Consider the following 14,708-nt stretch of genomic DNA (forward strand, 5'->3'; position numbering starts at 1 on the left):
TTATTCTTTTTGTTGCAATGGTAAATGAGAGTGTTCCCTTAATTTCTCTTTCTGATCTTTTGTTGTTAGTGTATAGGAATGCAAGAGATTTCTGTGTATTAATTTTGTATCCTGCAAATTCACTGATGAGCTCTAGTAGTTTTCTGGTAGTGTCTTTAGGATTCTCTGTGTATAGTATAATGTCATTTGCAAACAGTGACAGTTTTACTTCTTCTTTTCCAATTCGGATTCCTTTTATTTCTTCTCTGATGCCGTGGCTAGAAATTCCAAAACTGTGTTGAATAAAAGTGGCAAGAGTGGACATCCTTGTCATGTTCCTGATCTTAGAGGAAATGCTTTCAGTTTTTCACCATTGAGAATGATATTGGCTGTGGGTTTGTCTTATATGGCCTTTATTATGTTGAGGTAGGTTCCCTCTGTGCCCGCTCTCTAGAGAGTTTTTATCATAAATGGGTGTTGGATTTTGTCAAAAGCTTTTTCTGCATCTATTGAGATGATCATATAATTTTTATTCTTCAGTTTGTTAATGTGGTGTATCACATCGACTGATTTGCATATATTGAAGAATCCTTTCATCCTGGGATAAATCCCACTTGATCATGGTGTATGATCCTTTTAAGGTGTTGTTGGATTCTGTTTGCTAGTATATATTTTTTAACATCTTTATTAGCGTATAATTGCTTTACAGTGGTGTGGTAGTTTCTGCTTTATAACAAAGTGAATCTGCTATACATATATCCCTATATCTCCTCCCTCTTGTGTCTCCCTCCCACTCTCCCTATCCCACCCCTCTAGGTGGTCACAAAGCACCGAGCTAATCTCCCTGTGCTATACAGCTGCTTCCCACTAGCTATCTGTTTTACATTTGGTAGTGTATATATGTCCATGCCACTCTCTCACTTCCTCCCAGCTTACCCTTCCTCCTCCCTGTGTCCTCAAGTCCATTCTCTACATCTGCGTCTTTATTCCTGTCCTGCCCCTAGGTTCTTCAGAACCTTTTTTTTTGTATTTAGATTCCATATATATGTGTTAGCGCATGGTATTTGTTTTTCTCTTTCTGACTTACTTCACTCTGTATGACAGACTCTAGTTCCATCCACCTCACTGGAGATAACTCAATTTCGTTTCTTTTTATGGTTCAGTAATATTCTGTTGTATATATGTGCCACATCTTCTTTATCATATTCCATTGTATATATGTGCCACGTCTTCTTTATCCATTCATCTGTCGATGGATACTTAGGTTGCTTCCATGTCCTGGCTATTGTAAATAAGCTGCAATGAACATTGGGATACATGACTCTTTTTGAATTATGGTTTTCTCAGGGTATATGCCCAGTAGTGGGATTGCTGGGTCGTATGGTAGTTCTATTTGTAGGTTTTTAAGGAACCTCCATACTGTCCTCCGTAGTAGCTGTATCAATTTACATTCTCACCAACAGTGCAAGAGTGTTCCCTTTTCTCCACACCCTCTCCAGCATTTATTGTGTGTATTGTGTGTAGATTTTTTGATGATGGTCATTCTGACTGGTGTGAGGTGATACCTCACTGTAGTTTTGATTTGCATTTCTCTAATGATTAGTGATGTTGAGCATCCTTTCATGTGTTTGTTGGCAATCTGTATATCTTCTTTGGAGAAATGTCTGTTTAGGTCTTCTGCCCACTTTTGGATTGGGTTGTTTGTTTTTCTGTTATTGAGCTGCATGAGCTGCTTGTAAATTTTGGAGATTAATCCTTTGTCAGTTGCTTCATTTACAAATATTTTCTCCCATTCTGAGGGTCGTCTTTTTGTCTTGTTTATGTTTTCCTTTGCTGTGTAAAAGCTTTTGAGATTCATTAGGTCCCATTTGTTTATTTTTATTTCCATTTGTCTAGGAGATGGGTCAAAAAGGATCTTGCTGTGATTTATGTCATAGAGTGTTCTGCCTGTGTTTTCCTATAAAAGTTTTATAGTGTCTGGTCTTACATTTAGGTCTTTAATCCATTTTGAATTTACTTTTGTGTATGGTGTTAGGGAGTGTTCTAATTTCATTCTTTTACATGTAGCTGTCCAGTTTTCCCAGCACCACTTATTGAAGAGGCTGTCTTTTCTCCATTGTATATTCTTGCCTCCTTTATCAAAAAAAAGGTGACCATATGTGAGTGGGTTTATCTCTGGGCATTCTGTCCTGTTCCATTGATCTATATGTCTGTTTTTGTGCCGGTACAATACTGTCTTGATTACTGTAGCTTTGTAGTGTAGTCTGAAGTCGGGGAGCCTGATTCCTCCAGCTCCATTTTTCTTTCTCAAGATTGCTTTGGCTATTTGGGGTCTTTTGTGTTTCCATACAAATTGTGAAATTTTTTGTTCTAGTTCTGTGAAAAATGACATTGGTAGTTTGATAAGGATTGCATTGAATCTGTAGATTGCTTTGGGTAGTAGAGTCATTTTCACAGTGTTGATTCTTCCAATCCAAGAACATGGTATATCTCTTCATCTGTTTGTGTCGCCTTTGATTTCTTTTATCAGTGTCTTATAGTTTTCTGCATGCAGGTCTTTTGTCTCCTTATGTAGGTTTATTCCTAGGTATTTTATTCTTTTTGTTGAAATCGTAAATGGGAGTGTTTCCTTAATTTCTCTTTCAGATTTTTCATCATTAGTGTATAGGAATGCCAGAGATTTCTGTGCATTAATTTTGTATCCTGCTACTTTACCAAATTCATTGATTAGTTCTAGTAGTTTTCTCATAGGATTCTCTATGCATAGTATCATGTCATCTGCAAACAGTGACAGCTTTACTTCTTCTTTCCAATTTGGATTCCTTTTATTTCTTTTTCTTCTCTGATTGCTGTGGCTAAAATTTCCATGACTATGTTGAATAATAGTGGTGAGAGTGGACAACCTTGTCTTGTTCCTGATCTTAGAGGAAATGGTTTCAGTTTTTCACCATTGAGGACGATGTTGGCTGTGGGTTTGTCATATATGGCCTTTATTATGTTGAGGTAAGTTCCCTCTGTGCCTACTTTCTGGAGGGTTTTTATCATAAATGGGTGTTGAATTTTATCGAAAGCTTTCTCTGCATCTATTGAGATGATCATATGGTTTTTCTCCTTCAGTTTGTTAATATGGTTTATCACATTGATTTGCATATATTGAAGAATCCTTGCATCCCTGGGATAAATCCCACTTGATCATGGTGTATGATCCTTTTAATGTGCTGTTGGATTCTGTTTGCTAGTATTTTGGTGAGAATTTTTGTGTCTGTGTTCATCAGTGATATTGGCCTGTAATTTTCTTTTTGTGTGGTATTTTTGTCTGGTTTTGGTATCAGGGTGACAGTGGCCTCATAGAATGAGCTTGGGAGTGTTCCTTCCTCAGCAACTTTTTGGAAGAGTTTGAGAAGGAGAGGTGTTAACTCTTCTCTAAATGTTTGATATAATTCACCTGTGAAGCCATCTGGTCCTGGACTTTTGTTTGTTGGAAGTTTTTTAATCACAGTTTCAATTTCAATACTTGTGATTGGTCTGTTCCTATTTTCTATTTCTTCCTGGTTCAGCCTTGGAAGGTTGTACCTTTCTAAGAATTTGTCCATTTCTTCCAGGTTGTCCATTTTACTGGTGTATAGTTGCTTGTAATAGTCTGTTATTATCCTTCGTACTTCTGTGGTGTCATTTGTTACTTACCCTTTTTCATGTCTAATTTTATTGATTTGAGCCCTCTCCCTTTTTTCCCTGATGAGTCTCTAGCTAAAGGTTTATCAGTTTTGTTTATCTTTTCAAAGAACCAGCTTTTAGTTTCATTGATCTTTTTTATTGTTTTCTTTGTCTCTATTTCATTTGTTTCTGCTCTGATCTTTATGATTTCTTCTACTCACTTTGGGTTTTGTTTGTTCTTCTTTCTCTAGTTCCTTTAGGTCTAAGGTTAGGTTGTTTATTTGAGATTTTTCTTGTTTCCTGAGGTAAGATTGTATGCTGTAAACTTCCCTCTTAGAACTGCCTTTGCTGCATCCCATAGGTTTTGGATCGTCATGTTTTCGTCATTTGTCTCTAGGTATTTTTTGATTTCCTCTTTGATTTCTTCAGTGATGCATTGGTCGTTTAGTAACATATTGTTTAGCCTCCATGTGTTTGTGTTTTTTATAATTTTTTTTCCCTGTAATTGATTTCTAATCTCATAGCATTGTGGTCGGAAAGGATGCTTGATATGATTTCAGTTTTCTTAAATTTACCAAGGCTTGGTTTGTTTCCCCAGATGTGATCTGTCCTGCAGAATGTTCAGTGTGCACTTGTGAAGAAAGTGTATTCTGCTGTTTTCGGATGGAATGCCCTATAAATTCAATTAAATCCATCCGGTCTGATGTATCATTTAAGGCTTGTGTTTCCCTGTTGATTTTCTGTCTGGATGATCTGTCCATTGGTGTAAGTGGGGTGTTAAAGTCCCCCACTGTTATTGTGTTACCGTCGATTTCCCCTTTTATGGCTGTTGGCATTTGCTTTATATATTGAGGTGCTCCTATGTTGGGTGCATATATATTTACAATTGTTATATCTTCTTCTTGGATTGATCCCTTGATCATTATATAGTGTCCTTTCTTATCTCTGATACAAGTATTGCTACTCCAGCTTTCTTTTGATTTCCATCGCATGGAATCTCTTTTTCCATCCCCTCACTTTCAGTCTATGTATGTCTCTTGGTCTGAAGTGGGTCTCTTGTAGACAGCATATATACTGGTCTTGTTTTTGTATCCATTCAGCCAGTCTGCATCTTTTGGTTGGAGCATTTAATCCATTTACATTTAAGGTAATTATCGATATGTTTGTTCCTATTGCCGTTTTTTAAATTGTTTTGGATTTGTTTTTGTTGGTCTTCTTTCTTCCCTTTTTCTTTTGTACTCTTCTCTTATGGTTTGATGACTATCTTTAGTGTTGTGTTTGGGTTGCTTTTTCTTTTTTGTGTGTGTATCTATTTTAGTGTTTTGGTTTGCAGTTCCCATGAGGTTTTGATGTAGCAGTCTGCATACAAGGTTGTTTTAAGTTGCTGGTCTCTTGATTTCAAATGCAGCTCCCATATTCTGCATTTGTAGTCTCCTCATGGTTGCTGGTTTTGACATCATATTTGTGTATGGGTGATTTCCTACTTAATTACTTTATGTTTGCATTTACCAGTGAGCTTTCCCATTTGTGATTTTCTTATTTCTAGTTGTGGCCTCTTTTTTTACCCCCCTGCCTAGAGAAGTTCCTTTAGCATTTGTTGTAACGCTAATTTGGTGGTGCTGAATTCTCTTAGCTTTTGCTTGTCTGTAAAGCTTTTGATTTCTCCGTCAATCTGAATGAGAGCCTTGCTTGTTAGAGCATTTTTGGTTGTAGGTTTTTCCTTTTCATCACTTATACTCCAATAAAGATATTTAAAAGACACATATATATATATGTGTGTGTATATATATGTATATATATATATATATATGTTTGTATATCTCGTGACACTCTCTTCTGGCCTTCAAGAGTTTCTGCTGAAAAATTAGCTGATGACCTTATAGGGATTCCCTTGTATGTTATTTGTTGCTTTTAATATTTTTTCTTTGTATTTAATTTTTGTCAGTTTGATTAATATGTGTCTCGGTGTGTTCCTCCTTGGGTTTATCCTGTATGGGACTCTGTGCTTTCTGGACTTGGGTGACTGTTTCCTTTCCCATGTTAGGGAAGTTTTCAGCTATAATCTCTTCAAATACTTTCTCAGGCCCTTTCCCTTTCTCTTCTTCTTCTGGGACCCCTATAATGTGAACGTTGGTGCATTTAATGTCCCAGAAATCTCTGAGACTGTCCTCATTTCTTTTCATTCTCTTTTCTTTATTCTGTTCTGTGGCAGTGATTTCCACCACTCTGTCTTCCAGCTCACTTATTCGTTCTTCTGCCTCAGTTATTCTGCTACTGATTCCTTATGGTGTGTTTTTCATTTCACTTACTGTGTTGTTCATCTCTGTTCTTTAAATCTTTTGTCTCTTTGTTAAACATTTCTTGTATGTTCTTGGTCTGTGCCTACATTCTTTTTCTGAGATTTTGAATCATCATTACTCTGAATTCTTTTTCAGGTAGATTACCTGTCTCTAAAGGAGCTTGAATTTAAATGTGAAGGTCCTAAGACCCCCAGCCCACTCCCCAAGCCTCTCACCTGTGAAGGCGACTGGGTGCCCCTGCAGGGGACTGTTGTCAAGTTAGTCCATACCCATGAGCACTCATTGCTCTTGGGGCTTGTGGCCAGCGTCTGAAGGACTGAGAAGTCTTCATGACGTGCGCAGGATTGTGTTGGATGCCTGTGGTCTGGACCCTGGAAGTGTGGTGGCCTCAGCCTTCCAGCACCTCGGCTCCCCACCAGGGTGCTTGCTAGGACCAGGCTCAGCTGTTTAGGAGGCTTGGGAGACCCATGGGTTGCTTCTTCAGGGCCAGGGGACAGCAGCAGGACTGGACATGGGAGGTGGGGGCATCCCAGCCCAGCATGTCACTGACCTGGCTTCTCCCCACACAGCCCAGAGAACGCGGAGCCAGAGGTCCAGGTGGTGCCAGGGTCCGGCCAGATCATCTTCCTGCCCTTCACCTGCATTGGCTACACCGCCACCAACCAGGACTTCATCCAGCGCCTGAGCATGCTCATCCGGCAGGCCATCGAGCGGCAGCTACCTGCTTGGATTGAGGCTGCCAACCAGCGAGAGGAGGGCCAGGGCGAGCAGGGCGAGGATGATGAGGAGGAGGAGGAGGATGTTACTGAGAACCGCTACTTTGAAATGGGGCCCCCGGATGTGGAGGAAGAGGAAGAGGGTGGGCCAGGAGAGGAAGAGGAAGAAGAGGAAGAAGAAGAGGAGGAGGAGGAGGGCGAGGAGGAGCGCCTGGCTCTGGAGTGGGCCCTGGGCGCAGATGAGGACTTCCTGCTGGAGCACATCCGCATCCTCAAGGTGCTCTGGTGCTTCTTGATCCACGTGCAGGGCAGCATCCGCCAGTTTGCTGCCTGCCTCGTGCTCACAGACTTTGGCATCGCTGTCTTTGAGATCCCGCACCAGGAGTCGCGGGGCAGCAGCCAGCACATCCTCTCCTCCCTGCGCTTTGTGTTCTGCTTCCCGCACGGCGACCTCACCGAGTTTGGCTTCCTCATGCCGGAGCTGTGCCTGGTGCTCAAGGTGCGGCACAGCGAGAACACGCTCTTCATCATCTCAGACGCCGCCAACCTGCACGAGTTCCACGCTGACCTGCGCTCTTGCTTCGCCCCGCAGCACATGGCCATGCTGTGCAGCCCCGTGCTCTATGGCAGCCACACCAGCCTGCAGGAGTTCCTGCGCCAGCTGCTCACCTTCTACAAGGTGGCGGGCGGCTGCCAGGAGCGCAGCCAGGGCTGCTTCCCTGTGTACCTGGTCTACAGTGACAAGCGCATGGTGCAGACAGCCGCCGGGGACTACTCGGGCAACATCGAGTGGGCCAGCTGCACGCTGTGCTCTGCCGTGCGGCGCTCCTGCTGTGCACCCTCCGAGGCTGTCAAGTCTGCTGCCATCCCCTACTGGCTGCTGCTCACACCCCAGCACCTCAACGTCATCAAGGCCGACTTCAACCCCATGCCCAATCGCGGCACCCACAACTGCCGCAACCGCAACAGCTTCAAGCTTAGCCGTGTGCCGCTCTCCACTGTGCTTCTGGACCCCACACGCAGCTGCACTCAGCCGAGGGGCGCCTTCGCAGATGGCCACGTGCTTGAGCTGCTTGTGGGCTACCGCTTTGTCACCGCCATCTTCGTGCTGCCCCATGAGAAGTTCCACTTCCTGCGCATCTACAACCAGCTGCGGGCCTCACTGCAGGACCTGAAGACTGTAGTCATCGCCAAGACCCCTGCAACCGGGGGCAGGCCTCAGAGCCCCCCTGTGGATGGCCAGGCTGCCGAGGACGGGGCCCGGTAAGACCGAGCATGGGCTTTTGGGGGCCAGGGGGCGGGAGGCCGGCTGAGACCAATCACTTCACCCAGATCTCCAGCACCCCTCAGCATTGCCTTTGGCTCCCTCGGGCTTGGGGCTTGGTGCTGGGCTGCTCCTTATCTCCCAAGGCTTCAGAAGAGGCCCAGGAAAGCTGTCCTTCCACAAAGCCAGGCTGGCCCAGTTCTCTGCCATTTAGAGTCCTGTGTGGCTGGGTCCCACCTTGCCTGGCCCTCTCCACTGGGTCCAAGCATGGCCTCTAGGCATCACCCACGCCTTCTCGCCTCCAGGCTCGCAGTTCTGTGGCTGGCTCTGTGAGCCAGGGGGCTGCTTCAGGCACCACCTGCCTCTGACCCCCAGCTCCAAGCCCGTACCCTTTGGTGAGCCACACACGCCTTCTCAGGAAGACCTGGGTTGCTCAGGGGCCCTCTCTGTGTGTAATTTTGTGAGTCCGTTCCAAAGGAAGCTGTTGGCTGAGAGCAGCAAGGTTTGAGTGTGTGAGCTGGGTGGTCACTTTGTGCAAAGCTCCTTTTCTTCTGGGGGGAGAGTGAAGTGCAGAGAGGGGAGGAGTTGGCAGCCCTGTCCTCTTCTTTTTTTTTTTTTAATTTATTTTTGGCTGCATTGGGTCTTCGTTGCTGCATGCGGGCTTTTTCTAGTTGTGGTGAGCGGGGGCTACTCTTCACTGTGGTGCGCAGGTTTCTCATTGTGGTGGCTTCTCTTGTTGCAGAGCACAGGCTCTAGGCGCGTGGGCTTCAGTAGTTGCGGCACGCAGGCTCAGTAGTTGTGGCTCGTGGGCTCTAGAGTGCAGGCTCAGTAGTTGTGGCGCACAGGCTTAGTTGCTCTGCGGCATGTGGGATCTTCCCAGACCAGGGCTCGAACCCGTGTCCCCTGCATTGGCAGGTGGATTCTTAACCACTGCTCCACCAGGAAAGCCCAGCCCTGTCTTCTTCTTCCTTACTCTCCTTCCCCTGCTCCTGCCCCCGAGCCTGGCTTCTCTCAGGGCCGCCTGGGATTGGCATATAATGGCTTGTGTGGGGCCATGGTCACACCCACAGGTTCACCCCTGCCTGGGGCTCAAGAGGCACCCTGTGCCCTTCAGGGTGCCCCTTTCTCCTGTTACTGCTCCCAACTTCATGTATGCTGGGGCTTCCCTACCTGGGCAAGAAAGCCCTTTGTTTTTTGGCCTTCCTGTCCCATGAGACACGGTGTAGCTCACTTTCTCTTCCATCCTGGTGGACAGTGGAGACCCTGCCCTCACCCCAACATCTCACGCCTTCTCTGTCCAACCCAGCCCCTCAACTGATGCTCCCAAAGGTCATCCAGCATCTTCCTGGCTGAATCAGGGACCCCGTCTTATGCCCAGCTCAAGTTCCATGCTCTCCATAGAGACCCTTGATGCCTCCAGGTACTGGAGAGCCCCTTATGCCAGAGGCGGCCTTGCATGGCCATCTCTCCGTCTCCCTGCCCCTATGATGAGGCTTCAGATGGTGACACTTTGTCTCAGTTTCCCTGCCACCCTCAAGCCTGGCTGGACCCTGCCCACAGTAGGGACTGCATGCAGAAAGCAGGCGCTCTGCTTCATCCCAGCAGATGCATCTCTGCTCCAAGACAGCAGGAGGGCAGCCCAGAGGGCTTGGGGGCATTTGGCCCAGTGCAAGATCAGGGCCCCAGGGATCTCTTTCAACAGCTGGACTGTCCAGTTGAGAGGATGCCATCCAGGACTCCCCACCAGCATGAGCTTGGGCATGTAGGCTGGTGGCAGGGAGCTCCAGACTTCTGTGAGGGTTCTTTCTGAGCTTGTTTGATCTCATGCTTGGAACAGACCAGAGAAAACCCAGTGTGGCCACATGCAGTGGTGGCCGAGTGGGGTGAGATCCCGGGCTACCTGAGGAGGCCTCGAAGGCAAACTGAGGAGCGGTTTGAGTATTTGGTTCTCAACTCCATGTTCCCCAAGGTCCCAGCCCTGGGCACCTTGGTCTGTGCTCTGGACTCTGTAGTGGCATTTCTGACACCTTTACCACCTTCTCAAAATGATTTTTCAGCCCATGAGCCACATCTGTCTTTCTCAGCCCTGCCCTATCTTCCCATCTCCCCCCGAAGAGAAAGGGCCCCGGCACTTTCTCTCTGCTCTTTGGTCTTCCCATAAGGAGCCAAGATGAAATCCCCAGATGACCCCAGAGGTGGTGTGTGGTACATGCGTTTCCCTCACACTGAGGTTACACGTGGGATGTGAATCTGTATTTGGGACTCATGTGTTAATATGGTTTTTCTTGGGGGATTGGGAGATGCAGCAATGAGCAGCATCTCCAGGAGGTCCCGGCAGAGGCTCCAGCTCCAGCCCCAGCCCCAGCCCCAGTGGAGGTCCCAGCTCTAACCCCAGCAAAGACCCCAGCTCCGGCAGAGCCCTCAGTGCCAGCTTTGGTCCCAGCGGAGGCCCCAGCCTCAGCAGAGACCCCTTTGGAGGCCTCAGTGGGGGCCTCAGCCCCGGCAGCAGAGGCCCCGGCACAAGTGGAGGCCCCCGCCCAGTACCCAAGTGAGCACTTGATCCGGTCCACGTCGGAGGAGAATCAGATCCCTTCGCACCTGCCCGCCTGCCCGTCGCTCCGGCACATCGCCAGCCTGCAGGGGAGGGCCATCGTCGAGTTCTTCCACAGCAGCGTTGCCGAGGTAGGGCCAGCGCACCTGTGGAGGAAGGCAGCACTGTCGTCCTGGGGCCCCAGCAGGCTCATCTTGGGGTTAGCCTCAGGTTCCCAGACTTACGTGTGCTGGCTTTTCCCCCAGCTTCAGCTGTTCACAGCTTTGAGGGCCTGAGTAGGGAGAACCTGGGGTGCCCTTCCCTGGCCAGTTGTTCCCTCCATCACCGCCTCCTCCTGTGGCCATTCCTAGCCTCGGGCCCCGGGCAGACCCCACGGCACACCGTCTCCCATCCCTCACCACCTCTCTGCTTCGGAGTTTATAAATACGTTGACGAGACACAGTAGAGGTCCCATGCCTCCCCATCCAAGGCTGTGGGCCCATCCCTGGGACGGCAGGTCACTGGGTAGTGGGGCTGGCGGAGGCCACCCTCCGCAGAGGCCTGGAGGAGGAGCTGTGTGCCCCGGCCGCCCTGCTCTCCTGCAGGCCCCAACCCGGCCCCTCTGTGTCCAGGTGGAAAACGAGGAGCTGCGGCACCTCCTGTGGTCGTCGGTGGTGTTCTACCAGACCCCGGGGCTAGAGGTGACCGCCTGCGTGCTGCTCTCCACCAAGGCCGTGTACTTTGTGCTGCACGATGGCCTCCGCCGCTACTTCTCGGAGCCGCTGCAGGGTGGGCACTGGGGCCTGAGGGGATGGGCGGGGTTCTGTCTCTAGAGCCCCTGTGCCACGTCAGGCAGCAGCGATTTGGCTGCACTGGGCCAAGAATCTCTTTTCTGAGGAAGGGGGGTGATGACAGCACTTTCCTCCTGGAGCTGTCACATGGGATGCGAGGCCAGGCGTGAAAGCGCCCAGTAAGTCCCTGTGAGTGCCCGGGACCCAGGCATGCTGGGGGGGTGTTGGGCAGCCTCTGCCCCTTGGGGCCTTGGTGGGTGCCTTAGCCAGTGCCCTGTCCTAGGGCTCCTGGTGTCTCCAGCGTACCAGGCAAGGCTCAGACTGTAAAACACGTTTCCCCGAGGCCATGTGTGCTCAGAGGTGGCGGGGGCTCCTTGCCAGGCCTCAGTGGGCCAGGCCATCAAGGGGGCCCGTTCCTGCTCCACGCAGCTGCACACCTGGGAACCTTGTGCTCACCCAGCACGCCCACCACCATGTTCGCGCCCTTTCTGTCTGCCACAGATTTCTGGCATCAGAAAAACGCCGACTACAACAACAGTCCCTTCCACATCTCTCAGTGCTTTGTTTTAAAACTCAGCGACCTGCATGTAGTCAACGTTGGACTCTTTGACCAGTATTTCCGGCTGACGGGTGAGTGGCCACTGTGCTTTTGTCCTATTTTGGGTGAAGGCCAGTGTCACCAGTGGGCTTCCACCTTCATATGTGGGTGCATTATCGCAGGCAGAGTTTATCTGCTCAAAAGCCAGTTCACCGGAGCGGGAGGAAGCAGCTTCAGGAACTGCTGAGAGGGCAGAACTCACCCCTCAGGACTTGGAGCGAGAGGCTGGGGACAGAGGCGGCAAAGTGCTGGGTGGGCGGGCAGAGTGGGCCCTGGGCTCACGGGCAGGATGTTTCTGACTCATACTTCCTGAAGAGAGAAAGCTAAGCTCTTTCCCTAATGCCTCTGTATCCCCTTCCAGAAAAATGTTACAGCCCTTCCGGCCTGAGAAATGGCCGTCTCCCCAGGCCCCGTGATGCTTCCTCAAGTGGGTCCTCCTGACCCTGGCTCTGTGGTCCTCAGGTCCAGGCTAACCTGCTAGAGACTAGAGACGGCTCCAGGGGTGGGGATGGGGCTGGGGGGAGTAGCAGCCTGCAACCGTGCCCGGCCCCTTCTCCCGCAGGCTCCTCTCCGGCGCAGGTGGTTACATGCTTGACACGGGACAGCTACCTGACACACTGCTTCCTCCAGCACCTCATGGCCGTGCTCTCCTTGCTGGAACGCACACCCTCACCTGAGCCTGTCGACAAAGACTTCTACTCTGAATTTGGAAACAAGACCACAGGTATCCCCACCCAGCTCGGGTCTCCTCGCCAACCCCAAGGGCTGCAGCAGGCCCCGGAACAACCTCTCTGTGCCGCAGCACCCTCTCTGCTTCTAGCTCTCTCTCTCTCTCTCTCTCTCTCTCTCTCTCTTCTCTCTCTCTCTCTCTCTCTCTCTCTCTCTCTCTCTCTCTCTCTCTCTCTCTCATTTTCTGCTTAGTCAGCTAGGGTTTTCCATGGCTTTTCCATGGCAGAGTCTCTGGCCCGGCAAATCCACAACCGTTCAGCATCTCAGTGTCTGCTCTTCTCTGAGCTGCTGGCCTGAGGGTCTCTGCCTGAGGGTGGGGGCTTGGAGTGCTCTCTCCCACTTCTGACAGACACGTGACTCATGCTGCCGTCTCTGGATGGCTTGGGGCTGCTGGTGAACCACCACAGGCCAGTTCCAGGCTGCAGCCCCGGTGGCGTCTCTCTCTGCAGGGAAGATGGAGAACTATGAGCTGATCCACTCAAGCCGTGTCAAGTTCACCTACCCCAGTGAGGAGGAGGTTGGGGACCTGACATTCACTGTGGCCCAGAAGGTGGCTGACCCAGAGAAGGCGCCATCCCTCAGCATCCTGCTGTATGTGCAGGCCTTCCAGGTGGGCACACCACTATCTGGGCGCTGCAGGGGCATGTTGCGCCCCAAAACGCTCCTGCTCACCAGCGCCGAGATCTTCCTCCTGGACGAGGACTTCGTCCACTACCCGCTGCCCGAGTTTGCCAAAGAGCCGCCACAGAGGGACCGGTACCGGCTGGACGACGGCCGCCGCATCCGGGACCTGGACCGCGTGCTCATGGGCTACCAGACATACCCACAGGCCCTCACCCTGGTCTTTGACGACGTGCAGGGCCACGACCTCATGGGCAGCGTCACCCTGGACCACTTTGGGGAGGTGCCAGGTGGCCCAGCTAGAGGCGGCCAGGGCCGTGAGGTCCAGTGGCAGGTGTTTGTCCCCAGCGCTGAGAGCCGAGAGAAGCTCATCTCGCTGTTGGCCCGCCAGTGGGAGGCCCTTTGTGGCCGGGAGCTGCCCGTGGAGCTCACTGGCTAGCCCGGGTAGTAGCTGGCCCTTGCCACCCGCCGTGTCTGGCCTGGTGTCCACTCAGGGCCGGGAAGCAGGCTTTCTTTGCTTTTTTAAAATGTTTTCTCTTCTCTTTCGGTACCTTTGGTTGATTGTCCTCCCAGAGAATGTGAACATGTGTGTTCAGTTGGTTCTCAGCCTCCCGCGGATCTGCTGCCTGCCCCTGGTGCCGCGTGGCCAGGCACACCAGTTTCGTGTCTTCTTTCGTGGGACCGTTGTTAACATGTGGCGCCGTGGGTCTGGTTTACTCTTTTACGCGTCCTTTCCCGAGATGTTAAGTTCAGTCTTGTTGCTGTTGCTGTCATTGTGGGCACTTGCTGCTAATTATGAAGCTGGCAGAGAAATGCACATTGAAAGCTCCCGCTCCATGCAGTTTTCCAAAGGGGAGGCCTCTCCCGGTCCAGACAAGTGGGAGAGCCCCATGGGGGCAGGAGTCCCCCAGGCCTTGGGGCTGAGAGGGCTGGGAGCAGGGGACCTAGAGCTGCCAGCACCAAGTGTGATTCCTGTTGCCTATTTTCTCTATTCCAGTAAAGCCAAGTTTGACACAGTCTGGGTCTTTTATTTCAAGGGCCACTGGGGTCCCAGCAGGGCATTGGTTCAGGGCGTGGTTGGCCTGAGGGGGAGAGGGTGCCTAGAGATGCAAGAAGGTCTTGGGGTAAAGGAAGAGGGGAGGAGCCTGTGAAGGGCAAAGGGAGCTGCTCTCCCAGGGCCAGATGCTGGATGGGTGTCTGTGGAGCCTGGGACAGGGGAGGTGTGAGGGCATCTTTGGACAGGGCCGTGCTGGGCTGTGGCTAAACCAGGAGCCTCAGGGCAAATGAGAGGAATGAAGCTCCTCAGGTGCCCCTGGCACACCGGCTGCTGCCCTGCCAGCCCTCAGGTCAGGACTGTCACACCCGACCTGTTGTGAGGGTTAGGCCTGGCGTCTGGGACGGCTTACTCTGTGGGGTCTAGGGGTCTCACCAGCATGGCCTGCAGAGGAGGTGGCCCCAGCGGTGGATAGTGGGGAGGAGGGCTCTGTGCCGTCCGTGTCTGGGTTCATGTCCTGAGAGATGATTGC

General features: G+C 50.4%; 1 protein-coding gene across 3 annotated transcripts in view; it reads left to right on the forward strand.

Moving 5' to 3' along the window:
- Window positions 1-14,188, forward strand: part of NISCH (nischarin) — a 42,886-nt gene extending 28,698 nt beyond the window's left edge. For 2 of the 3 annotated variants that reach the window (XM_082663326.1, XM_082663328.1), the window contains 6 exons: window positions 6,503-7,912; window positions 10,214-10,595; window positions 11,076-11,232; window positions 11,736-11,864; window positions 12,395-12,556; window positions 13,011-14,188. In XM_082663326.1, coding sequence (XP_082519452.1) covers window positions 6,503-7,912; window positions 10,214-10,595; window positions 11,076-11,232; window positions 11,736-11,864; window positions 12,395-12,556; window positions 13,011-13,621 — 2,851 coding nt within the window. In that variant the 3' untranslated portion in view covers window positions 13,622-14,188. The remainder of the gene's footprint in view (window positions 1-6,502; window positions 7,913-10,213; window positions 10,596-11,075; window positions 11,233-11,735; window positions 11,865-12,394; window positions 12,557-13,010) is intronic. The other variant, XM_082663327.1, reaches the window with a different exon arrangement.
- The last annotated feature ends 520 nt before the right edge of the window (window positions 14,189-14,708 follow it).

The sequence above is a fragment of the Grampus griseus genome (genome assembly GCF_964374135.1).
Source record: "Grampus griseus genome assembly, chromosome: 10".
NCBI lineage: Eukaryota > Metazoa > Chordata > Mammalia > Artiodactyla > Delphinidae > Grampus > Grampus griseus.